The 12,317-nt window shown below is 48.6% G+C and overlaps 1 protein-coding gene and 1 pseudogene across 1 annotated transcript; one reads left to right on the top strand and one right to left on the bottom strand.

Annotated features, from left to right (window-relative positions):
• Positions 1–5,319: 5,319 nt before the first annotated feature.
• LOC123059215 (putative glutaredoxin-C2) lies at positions 5,320–5,634 on the top strand. The gene has a single exon (XM_044481832.1). The coding sequence runs from the start codon at positions 5,320–5,322 to the stop codon at positions 5,632–5,634; it is 315 nt and encodes a 104-aa protein (XP_044337767.1).
• A 4,180-nt stretch (positions 5,635–9,814) lies between these two features.
• Positions 9,815–11,587, bottom strand: LOC123059214 (uncharacterized; annotated as a pseudogene).
• Positions 11,588–12,317: the final 730 nt, after the last annotated feature.

Raw genomic sequence — 12,317 nt, 5'->3', positions numbered from 1 at the left:
TATGTTTATATGATGCAGTAGAAAATATCATTTATATTTCATCGCAGATAAAGAGTGATGGGTTCCGACATACACACTGATGTAACCAGGCTGGATGCAACGATGACAGACCAGACTGAAACACCACGAGAAGAGGTATATAGCTAATTCTTCTTTGTTTGTGTCTTATATATGATAGTACAAAATGTTTATATTTTACATATTATTATTTTTCAGAATATAGGAGACATAGATATGGATTTTGGAGATGCACAAAAAGAATGCATCGACAAGGGTTCTGAAGCGGCGACGCTGAAAGGGGCCGAAAGCTCACCGAGTTTTTCAAAACAAAATGATGTGGGGGCGGTGATATCTCATAAAAAACCAAAAAAGAATGCCAATGTAAATGTTATTGCACAAGGTATTATTTTCAATTTTATTATCGATCTTTCCTTCGACATATTGTTTTATGTATTCAACCAATTTGTCTAATTTTTCATACTAATTTGGCTCGTTTTTGTATCATGTCGATAGACTACATTTGTACTCCTAGATATATTATAGTCATTGAATCAATCATGTCTGCCCCCAAGAAAACCATGTTCGTGGACATTGAAGATGCCTTCTTATCAAACGACAATTTGGAGTGCCTTATGAAGGATGATATATTCTTACACGATGATGCAAGACCAATTTGCATAAACTTTATAATTAATAATTTAAAGAACATATAATATCGTAAGACATAGATATAATCTAAACGTGGAGTTACTGGTGATAAATGATTACATATATTGCATGATGGCTCACGACCATCTACGAGACAGGGTGGGTGAAAAGGTCTATATTATTAGTTGTTTCTGGCCAGATGAAAGAAGACGGAGACACGGACATTGACCCGTCAAAATATCATCACATTGTACAACATGTTAATACTTATCTACAACAAGATATGGTTGGTATTGCCTCATTATCCATGTATATGACGATGTTTTTTTACTCAGTCAATGATGCGGGATTCAACACGAGGTCAAAAGTTCTGCGATAAGAAAACTATTTAGAAGTTGGCAAATTTGTTTGATAGCTGGCCTGGGATAGACAACATCTCATCGTGCAACATGGTAAGTAAGGTCTTTTGTCCATTGTTTGTCATGGTTTATTATTGTCTGTAATAGCTATGACTTGTAAATTTATCTTCCATATGAATCCATCGGCCGATACATCTTGTATGTCATCGACAAAGAGGCACGTCGTGTATCTATTCTGGACCCTATTCATACAACACAATTGTTGGAGATGAAAATTCTGAGGCACTTAATGAAACTAAAAGGTTTTGCGCGGAAATTCAAAGAAGCACTGGAAATAAAGCAACCAGGGTGGCATTCCGATATATCAAAATGGCAACGTTTATCTCCTGATGGTATTCCAACGAGCGTAGACCGGTAATAAATTTGGAATATAAACATTTATTTTCTATCATCATATTTAATACAATAACAATTTAGGAAATTGCAAGGATTTGTTAGGCTATTTTGTCTTTTATTTTATGCTTTTGTGGGACCGTAAAAACCTGGCGAAGCCGGTTTGTGCGGTGAGTACTGTGCATTACACATGTTTTTAAACCTTCCACATGAAGTATTCATACTAACTACGTATATTACTTGTGCAGAATGGGTATGAATTGAGAAAGCATTTTTTATTATGCTTGCTCAAAAATCGTGCGAATGAAGCTAAAGACAACTTGCCTGATATTGTGAGAGAATTTCTTAAGCGCATCAAGTAGATCTCAATACTTTGCAATAAATTTTTAATTGGATCATCACTTATACGTATACATTGTTAATTTGCTACTTTGTTATCACTTTTGAATCCAAATGAAATGGACTTCAATTATTATGCAATTGTGATTGTGTTATATTGTCTCTATCTATGACTATTTCACAAGCCCGTGGCAACGCACGGGCATTCTACTAGTTATGTTAAAGGATCCGGTTCAGATGTTAAAGTTGGCCTCCGCTCATTCTCGCGAGGACGGACGTCACGACCAGCTACAGCAGTGCGAGCCGGCGGACCGACCTATCACCTATCGAATCTGATACGAGCTGCCTAAATCCGCGTGCGCGAGAAACGAAAACGTGACACGAAATCCTGTGTGCGCGCGATTCAATCTGATTTATATACAACTGGTAATTGATAAACTACGTATACGTATAAGGGGTATAAACAACTGGTAATTTATATACGTATAAACAACTGGTAATTTATATACAACTGGTAATCTGATTTATCCTACTTGGTTCAGCTTTCGGTTGGTTCCCGTCCGTCGAGAACATGTGCTGGTCGACTATCTCCACCTGCCAACGTGCGCCGCCGCCACGCAGGCCGGTATCGGTATACGCCGGCGACCGGCGCCGGAGGGAAAGTCGGCTGGATCGTATCGTGATCGCATAGCATCTCCGTCAGGTAGGATTGTCCTGTCTAGGCACGAATCGATTGACCGGCCGCTGCGCGCGCGGGCGGGCGGGCAAGTACGTACGTAATACCCGCATGCAGCGATATGGCCGGTTCACATCGGGCATCGCATAGATAAGTAGCTACGCCTGAAAAATACTCCCAGCGTCCTAAAATAAGTGTCTCTCTAATACAATTTTATATTAAAGTAAGTATAAAATTGAGACACTTATTGAAATACGTAAGATGGCGTATTGACAGTTTGACACTGGAGGGCACCGAGTCTATGATTGCTCGAGCAAGCACCAAACCAAATTTTGAGAATGCATATTGTCCGCACTGCATTCTTTCTTTTATTTTTTTTTGAAAACATTGCTTTCTTTATGTGTGTGTGGAAGATAATGAGTTCGCCATCAAATTAATTGTTTTGTTGATTTTTTTCCCTTCCATTCATGGTACCGCTCTTTGGTTCGCTATGTGTAATTTTTGTTTCCCCAAAAGGTTTAGCTGAGGTAACTAAATTCTGTAATGATGGTCATGTAAGGGTTGGTTGGTCGACTTTAATATATGACATTTCTTTGTATTTTTCTTTGAAGAAACTGACTTTTTTTTGAGCCAAAAAAAGCTGACGTCTTAATCTAGATATGCATGTTCTGTTTTAGTGGATGTACATCTTGCTATAACAAATTTCCTTTCTGATATAACTTATAGCCGCATCAACTAGTGAAATCTTTCTTTCCTCTCTCGCCGGGCGGGTAGGGCAAAGCCTTCCTCTCCTTGATCTTCACCGGTGAGCCCGTGAATTCGTCTTCCCTTTGTGTGCTGCTCCGACGTCCTGTGGCGGGAATGGGAATCCTGGTGTCTCAACTCTGGCTAGTAGATAGGTTAGGATTTTAGTTCTCAAAGGGGCGGCGCTCGGACGGATGACAACACTTCTTTATCGAGTCAGTCATATCTGGGTTCATATCCTCCTTAAGATCATTCATTGAGACGGATTAGACGAAGCTCCAGCGTACATTCCTGTCAGGTCCTCAGGGTGGCGAGGTTAGGGTTTCTTATCATGCATATGTGACCACTAGATTTGGTTTCAGATTTTTCAGATTGATCCAGGTGTTCAACGACTATGACCCCGAATATGAGGTGTTGGTCCTTAGGGGCACGTGCGCGAAGACATCCTGGCTGTTATCGACAAGGACAGGTCGGCTCCGGTATGGAAGTGCAATATCAACGCATCGGCTCGATGGCCGTAGTGGTTGTTCGTGTTGGAATTTAGTCTATTTTGGGCAGCCCAATAACTATTTCAGAAATTCCTAATAAATCCTAGAGGCCCACTTAGCCCATTTGTGCAAGGCAAGGGATACTACTAAAGTTTAGTCCCACATTGCTAGTTTAGCGGGAGTTGGACCTCCTTATAAGGGAGGTTCTTTCCCCACTTGTACGAGCATGAGAACAAGAGGGATATCCACGCGCGCTCCTCCTCCGCTGCCCGCCTCGCCACGCCACGCCTCGTCACGACGCGTCGCGCCGCGGATTGCGGGAATGAGCCGCTGCCTGTTCGCTTCGCCTCCCTTCGTTGCTTCACCTCCTGCCGCAGCCTCTTCGCGTCTAGGCCTCCGAAACCGCATCTTTTGAGTCATGTACGGGAGAAGGGTGATAAGGTTTTTGGGGAGCGCTCAGCGCGACTACTGGCTGCTTCATCACGGACGATCCGGTCGCTGACGACTTCTTCCCCCACATCCACGACCTCCTCGACGACATGGCAGGCGAGGACACCGACCCCAAGTCCAGCGCTTCTGCTGCTGCTGTCCCGTACGTGTTCCTGTCTTTCCTGTTAAAGGTTCTGTCGCGGTTCCTTGTTCTAGTTCTTGTCCTACACATGATAGGTTCTACTTCAAATTTGCTACTTGCTATACTGTTTGCTTTAGATATGATAGGCTACGGTTCATATATGCAGAAGCTATTGACCTTCTCACTGTCAGAACGCATGACTTGTTTTATTTCTACTATATTAGTCATGCTTTATCTAGTATTTCTGTTAATAAAATTATTTGGTAAATTGCTCATATTTCCAACAGTTCGGTGGTTCAGAGACCTCGATGTATTTTTCTATGTTTGATGTATTTGTACTTGTCATGAATTTCTATAATACTTCTGGTTAACTTTTGATGGATGATAAGAGATGCATCAAGTATACATGTACAATATGTTTTTCTACTACTTTTATTCGGAAGGCTTATATTACATATATATTTGTTGTACTTAATGCTTACAGAGTGGAAATGATGCATTTACAAGGTCCAGGCTGCCTTCTGGTTGCATGTTTATTCTGCCGACATTCACATGGTATCAGGGGACGCTTTATTCTTTGAGTACCTACTGCCACCTAGTCGGCGTTGGAATTTCGTTGCCTACTTATTCTTCCAACATCAACGTGGAAATTCATGATGACGTTGTGGTAACACGTCGAGAATACATATGGTAGCCTGATTCAAGGAAGTCGAATATTAATTCACCTCCATTTTCACTTATTCGAAACATCCGTTAAAAAGGAACCATATCGCGTACGTCATACTCATCGTACAAAGTTTACTGAATCGAATAATATAGGTAACCGTGAGATTTTGCCCCTCCCAAAAAGCAAAGATCATAAAAGTGGCAGAATCTCTACATAGAGAACACCTATTCTTCCGCGATTAGCCACGCACAACGTGATATCACAGATCACCCCATCACTCTAACGGTCCACTTGCCCCAGTCATCTATAAATAGCTAGCACCGTTTCAGATCAGATCATCACCGTCACAAACAAAAGCATCGATGGCTACCCAAGTGAAGGGAGCTAGTTAAGATCAATCAATCGAGATCGAGAGAAGGAGAGAGCTACCAGCAATGGCGGAGAGGGTGAGGAGGCTGGCGTCGGAGCGCGCGGTGGTGATCTTCGGGATGAGCAACTGCTGCATGTGCCACGTGGTGAAGACGCTCTTCCAGGAGATGGGCGTCAGCTGGACGGTGCACGAGCTGGACAAAGACCCCCGCGGGAAGGACGTTGAGAGGGCGCTCGCTGGCATGGTCGGCCGGAGCCCGCCCGTGCCGGCCGTCTTCATCGGTGGTGCGCTCGTCGGCCCCACCGACAAGGTCATGGCGCTGCACCTCGGCGGCCAGCTCGTGCCGCTCCTACGCCAGGCCGGCGCCCTCTGGCTCTGAGCTAGACAGCCCCATACAAATGCATGGCTGATGCGCATGGAGTACTAGCTTGCAGTTACAGAGTTATACTACAGTACTACGTACACTACATGTGATCACAATATGAGAATCCACCTTATGCATACATAATGCTGTTCGATCGGTTAATGCCGTATGTATTGTACATTGGGTGCAGCTACATGTCAGTCCATTGGTTTTTTAAATTTGAGTCAGTCGACCGTTCTGGACCGTTGGATGAAGATCATACAGCGTCTGGCCCTTCTTCTTCCACTACCTCAACTCTTCTTCTTCCCAGACCGCCGCACGGGCCGCCGGCCTAACCGCCGGCCCCCGCTGCCCGCAACCGCCTCGCCACCCCGCCCTCCCCTAAATCACCCCCACTGCCGATCTTGTCGCCGCCCCCGACCATCCCTCTAGCCCCGCCCGCTCTAGTTTTTTTTCTCAGGTGAAGCCCCACCGCCACCCCACCGGGGTTGCCCTCCGGCGAGCCCCTTCTTTCCCTCCGGCTCACTCCAGCGAACCATTCAAAATTGATTGACCCAAATTTAAAATTCAATCGACTGTCATTTAGCTAAACTGTTGTACATTACAACATATAAACATGATTCCAGTTACACACCAGTTTGTTAACTGCATTGCATGCATTTGCCATTTGCCCCTGCAAAAGCTCAGATCTTGCAGCAATGCAGCCCATCATCTAAGAAATTAGGACTCCAACAATGCATTTCTAAGTCCGAGAAAGCAAAATTGCTTGAAGAAATGAGAGAACCCCCAATGAAAAACACCTTGGTTAGTAAATTGTTTTTACTGAAGTCGATTTGCTATCCGCCTTTCCCAACTGTTCCATGCAAATCCAACGCCTCACGTTCTTCTTCCTCCTCCTATCCAAATCCAGGGACAATTTTCTTCTTCCCCAATGTGCTCTGCACTTTCTCCACCCTAGTACCCCCCCCCCCCCTCCCCCCAAGTCACCACCTTCGTCGTGCTTCTGCTAAAGTCCCTTTAAACCTCGTCACGATTGTGTCATCAGTGAACCCCACGCACCCGAAACAGTCGAACCTGAGAATCCTCCCCACTGGCGACGCTGCAGCCATGCCATTCTCGGTCTCAGATCGCTCATGTCGAGGGCCTTGCTGGTGCTCGATGTGGCGGTCATAGATTCGCCAAAAATCTGCTGATGAAAATTGCAATTTGAGGCAACTAATAAGCAAAACCAAGGAAATTAATACCCAGCCATAGTGGAGACTAGATGTACACCAAAAATTAAATGAAAATGAACTGAACGTAGCCTAGATAGTTAGGTTCCTTGTGGTGGAACCAGCCTATCATGGTTCAAGCCCTGGACTTGACACTAATGTTTGCATTTTTTTTTTGATTTATTTCAGACTTCTCAGACATGTTCGTTCAGTGGGAGCAAAAGTTCCGTCGACTACTAGGTCTATGGTGTCGTCACTCTCAGAGGTGCTCATAGGATTAATGTGTGCATGCGTGCATCATATGAATGCCTATATGTGAGCATGTGCGATTGTATTGTGTTAATAAAAAAAGAAAAGGAAGTTAAATGAACTCTGCATGTCCATCTAATAAATGGGAAAGTCTCAGGTGCTCCTCCAAGTGCTCCAAAACAAAATAATCACCACATGACACTAGTGAAAATAATTGAAAACATTTATACCGAAAAAGGCTTCCGCCCCGCTATATATATAAAGCAAAGATCACCAACATCCCGATACAGACACACGTCATCACAACAAATGCACACACCCAAGGCATGATACACAGGCGCTGAGCGCAGCAACACCACCCCTAACTACGAAGAGATGAAGCTGCATACGATGATCCATGGACTCCAAGGCGGCGCCTTCAGCAAGGATACGACACCGGAGCGCCGCCACCGCCCGATCCAAGGATCAGAGTTTCCCCTGGAGCACACGATGGGCGATGAGAGCCGCGACGATGCCTTCAAGAAGGGAACGAGTTTCGCCGCCGCCGGTCTGTCCACAGAAAGAACAGGTTTTCACCCCAGCCACCCCTCACCGCCACCGAATGCCGCACCCCGGCTGCCACGCGGCCCGCACGGCCATGGCCACCGGGCAGCACCAAGCCACGAGCTCTGCCCAAAAACACCACGCTACCACCACCGTGGCCGCCGCCCCGGCATCCAAGACCTAGGCACCACCTGACCCGAGACCCGCCGCTACCCCAACCGAAGAGACGAGCGAAAAGGCCCCGACTTTCGCACCCCTGGACGACCCCCAGCGCCGAGACCATTAGGCCGGCCAAAACTGGCCTCCATCAGGCGTCCTGCAGCCCCGAGCGCGAGACGAGCTCCGTCCTGCAGCTCCGGGCGTGAGACGAGCGATGGACCACAGCTGGGAGAGGGCTGGCCCTTGGACCGAAGTATCGCCCGGAGGACGAGGAGATGGAACGACGGTCGAAGCGGTCCGACCGCAAACGAGCCGATGCCGGAGATAGCCGGCCGTCGCCGCGGGCAGATCCGCCAAACCACCGTGTAGACGCCGCGTCCCCGGGAGGCCACCACCATGTGTCGGACCTCCGCGCGCCGCCGCCCACGGCCGGAGCAACGGCTACACCAGGCCGCTGCCCCACCCGTGCCGTCCACCAAATCCCACCTCCAGATCCAAGACGGACGCGCCGCCACCCGCCCTGCAGCTGCGCAGCAGCCACCCCAACCACCCATGGAGGCAGGATGCAGACCTCCAGGAGCGGAAGGGCAAGCCACCGAGCCATCCGCCGCCACCGCCGCCCGAATCGGGCCTGGACCGGGCCCGGACCGGACCAGATCGGGCCGCCGCGGCCGCGACGGACGCCGCCACCACGCAGCCTACCGCGCCGGGCCACACGTCCGCGCCGCCGCCTCCAGACGCCCGCCACCGCGCCGACGCGCCCCGCGCCCGCGCATCGCCACCATCCAAAGCTTCGCGGCCCGCGCCGGCCGTCTTCGAAAGGGGGGGGGGGAACCCCACCGCCGTCGATGCCGACCGGGCTTTGCCTGGTGGCGCGAACCGGCGGCGGCGACGGGAGGGAGAGGGGAGGGAGGACGGCCCGGCGGCGGCGCTAGGGAGAGCCCCCCGGTCACTCGCGGGAGCGACGCGGGAGGGGAGGGGAGGGATAGGATTCTTCTCTCGCCCCGATACTTGATGGACACCAATAGCTAATGAATGTATCATGACGGAGATTTTCATTTTATATTCAATCCACAGGTCGAGAAACGAAAAGGACAAAAAAAAGTTTTCCAGAATTGTGACGTGCCGACATTCCTCAAAAGATACGTTACTTGAGCTGCCGGTGGACATGGAAAACTTTTTGTTGCGAAAAGACATGTAAAACTTAACGAAACAAATTATTCAAGTTTACTGAAAAATGCGCACACTGCCTAGAACAAAAGAAGAAAGCATCAAGAGACACAAAAATATCAGAGGCCTGTGAGAAAATTCAGCAAAAACAAAGTCGAACAGCTGAGGAAGAAACGCCATCCATGATATCGATTGACTGATGTTGTTATTTTAGTCCAATGATAAATAGCAGAACCTAAGCGGGAAAGTTTCAGGTGCTCCCTGATTCTCCCGGTGCTCCAAACTACAGAATCACTAGAATACACTGATACAAAAACTTGAAAACATTTGGGCATGGAGTATCTACTCCCGAGCTCAAATGCTCTCTTATAAACAGTACAATAGAAAAAGCAAAAAAATCTGAATTTTCTTTGTGGTAAACTTTGATAAACTTGCAAAATTTCAGCACGAAATGATATTCGTGAAAGTTGAAAAAACAAAATCGATGTTCCAAAAATGCTAGTTTTAAAACATTTTGGAGTGCTGATTTTTTTCTGCCACTTCCACATTGTCATTCCGTGCTGAAATTTTGCAGTCATACAAAACATTTGTTAAAGTTTACCACAAAAAAATTCAGAGTTTTTGAAATTTTTTACTATTTTTTTGATTTTACTATTCATAAGGGACCATTTGAGCTTGGGAGCAGAATAGGACTTTCGAAAACATTTAAGCATATCAATAGTTCATGAATCTACCTTGATGCAAATTTTCATTTATATTTAATCCATAGCTCTTGAAACAAAATGGATAATCTATTTTGGTTTTCAAGAACTGTGACGCCCCAATATTCGTGGACAGGAAGAAGCCACATTCAAATCCCTTTTTTCTAGATATATTAGTGGACATGGAAAACTTAACCAAGCAAAAGAAATCGAATTTATTGAAAAATGCCCACACTGCCTAGCACAAAAAAATTAAGAAAGCATCAAGATACACGCTAATTGTGGCAGAGATAATGACGACTTACATCGAGTAAACAGGGATAAGGAACACTAAAAGAGTGACTTGTGAGAAAATTCAGCCAAAAACTAGTTGTTGGGCAGGTGAGGAAGAAACCCCATCCATGATCTGCTTCAGCGTGTAGTCCTTCTCCTCGTCCGTCCACGAGTGTGGCTGCGTCACCATCTCCCAGTCCCAGAGCCCGTTTCCCTGCGCATGCCCGTTCCTGAACAAGGCGACACGGCGCAACGCCGTGCATGCTCCGACGGCGAAATTGACAAGGTAAATCTGCCTTTTGGTTCCCTCGAAACCAGTAACCACAAACTCCTTCAAGTGATGCTGCAGAAGCTCGCTGGGCTGCCATGAAATTTCTTTGCCAGGCTTGTCCTTGCAGGAGGCAATGTTGACGTGTAGGATCTCCAGGGCAGGCGTCATCTCAAGAAAGAGACGAGGCCACGAGGCATCCCAGGAAGACGGCACATCGGTCACCAGCAGCCGCCTAAGGTTAGGCAAATGCGACAACGGGGAGCTAGACGGCACGATCCATCTGTCAGGACCGGTGAACCGGACAATGAGGCTGGTTATGTTGGGGGTGCACCGAAGAAACATGCCAAGCTCTAGCTTCAGCCGCTTTGCAAAGTATTGGCGCGCGCCTTCTAGCATGACACCGAGGCGCAGGGCGAAGTTGCATTGCCTCAGGGAGGGAATCAAGTTATTATACTCGAAGAAGACTCTGGTTCCCAGGGAGGCTAGCCTCTCGAGACAGGGGAGAGTCCTCAGCCGTATCCACTGAAATGCGCACTTCTCCACGACAAGCTCTCTGATCTCTGAGCTGGGGGCGTCCACCACCACCGGCAAGGTTGTGCCCGAGTCGGTGCTCCTGCAGGCTGCAGCTGCAGGAGATGAGGTGCAGGGTCTGCAGCTTTGGGCACGAGGTGAAGACAGCCTCGTAGGCGGCCGGGGGCGTCCTCGATTCCGGTATGTCTCGCAGGACGAGCATGGTGAGCGCACTGTACTCGTGCAGCGGCGGGAGCAGGCAGCCCCCAAGCTTGAGGCTTCGCAGGGATGCGGCGCCGGGGTCCTTGCACATGCCATGGCTGGGAAAGGCGTGGACGACGTCCATCTCAAAGTACAGTGGCTTGGCGATGACGTCCAGGTCATCGACGCCCCAGGCATCGATGGCCTCCGCGATGAGTCGGTTCATGCAGCAGCCGTTGCCGGTGGTGTAGAACTCGAGACTCAGCCTCTTGAGGACCCCCCGGCGAGAGCGAGGTCCTTGCTGCAAGAGGCTCTCGACGGATCTGTTCAAGGCGCGCATGGCGCGGCGCTCGTACCTCTTGATGTTAGGCAGGAGCTCCAGTCTGACGGCGTGGCGTCTGTACTGTAGATAGGCCGCCACTTTGGTGTAGATGTCGCGGTGCAGGCGGACCCATCGGCCGTATGTCGCTCACCTTCAGGTCCAAGGCCGGCAGCTCGCGCGGGAGGTGCGCCCAGCGCCTGGAGATCGAGCCGGCGGCGAGCGCCGTGCGGGTGTCGAGGCGGCTTAGGACGAGGAGGAGCAGATCGTCGGAGAGGTCGCTCATCCGGTCGGCACGTTGCCGGCGCAGGAAGCGAGCCGCCCCGCGCGCGCGGCTGGTCCTGGCCATGAGAGAGCCACCTCCAGCTGCGCGACGAATCGAGTGGCGAGCAGTGGCCGGGTCGCGCTTAAAAAGAGCCTTGGGCATCGACAGCGAGGCCTGCTCGGATAGGGACTGACAGGTTTGCGGCTTTTCTGTGCCGGAATCGGATTGCCGGCGAGAAGGGGTTTGGGTGGGAAGGATTTGGGGGAAACGCTGAGTAGACTATGGAACTCCCCACCTTGGGCTGCAATACAGGAGAAAACAAACAAGCTTTCGAGAGACTTGGATGAATTGCTACTCAGGGAAGAGCTTATGTGGAGACAACGGTCACGAGTTACATATATTAGAGAGGGGGACAGGAACACTGAGTGGTTCCAGCGGAAAGCGACGTGGACAAGGAAAAGGAACACAATATCTAAGCTGAAGGATGACAGTGGTGTGTGGGTGGAGGACGAGAGTACCATCCATAATATGACGAATTCCTTCTTCAGGACCCTTTATGAGAAAGAAGATGGTGTTGATCCCACGGATATACTGGAGCTTGTGGCTGACCGCGTCGACGATGACATGAATGATGCGTTAACAAAACCTTTCACGACAGTGGAAATCAGCAATGCACTATTCCAAATCGGCCCCCTCAAAGCACCTGCCCCGGATGGCCTCCCGGCACGCTTCTTTCAAAGGAACGGGGGGAAATAAAAGAGGATATTGTGAGAGGAGTTTTGGAAAAAAATTTCAGAGGGGTGATCTCCCGGATGGAATAAATGAC

The sequence above is a fragment of the Triticum aestivum genome, chromosome 3A (assembly GCF_018294505.1).
Source record: "Triticum aestivum cultivar Chinese Spring chromosome 3A, IWGSC CS RefSeq v2.1, whole genome shotgun sequence".
Lineage (NCBI taxonomy): Eukaryota > Viridiplantae > Streptophyta > Magnoliopsida > Poales > Poaceae > Triticum > Triticum aestivum.
Note: the sequence above shows the minus strand (reverse complement) of the source record. Positions and strands in the feature narration are given on the sequence as shown.

Bases quoted from the DNA above. Each gene is read 5' to 3' on its own strand.
- LOC123059215 (XM_044481832.1), top strand. From the start codon at position 5,320: ATGGCGGAGAGGGTGAGGAGGCTGGCGTCGGAGCGCGCGGTGGTGATC.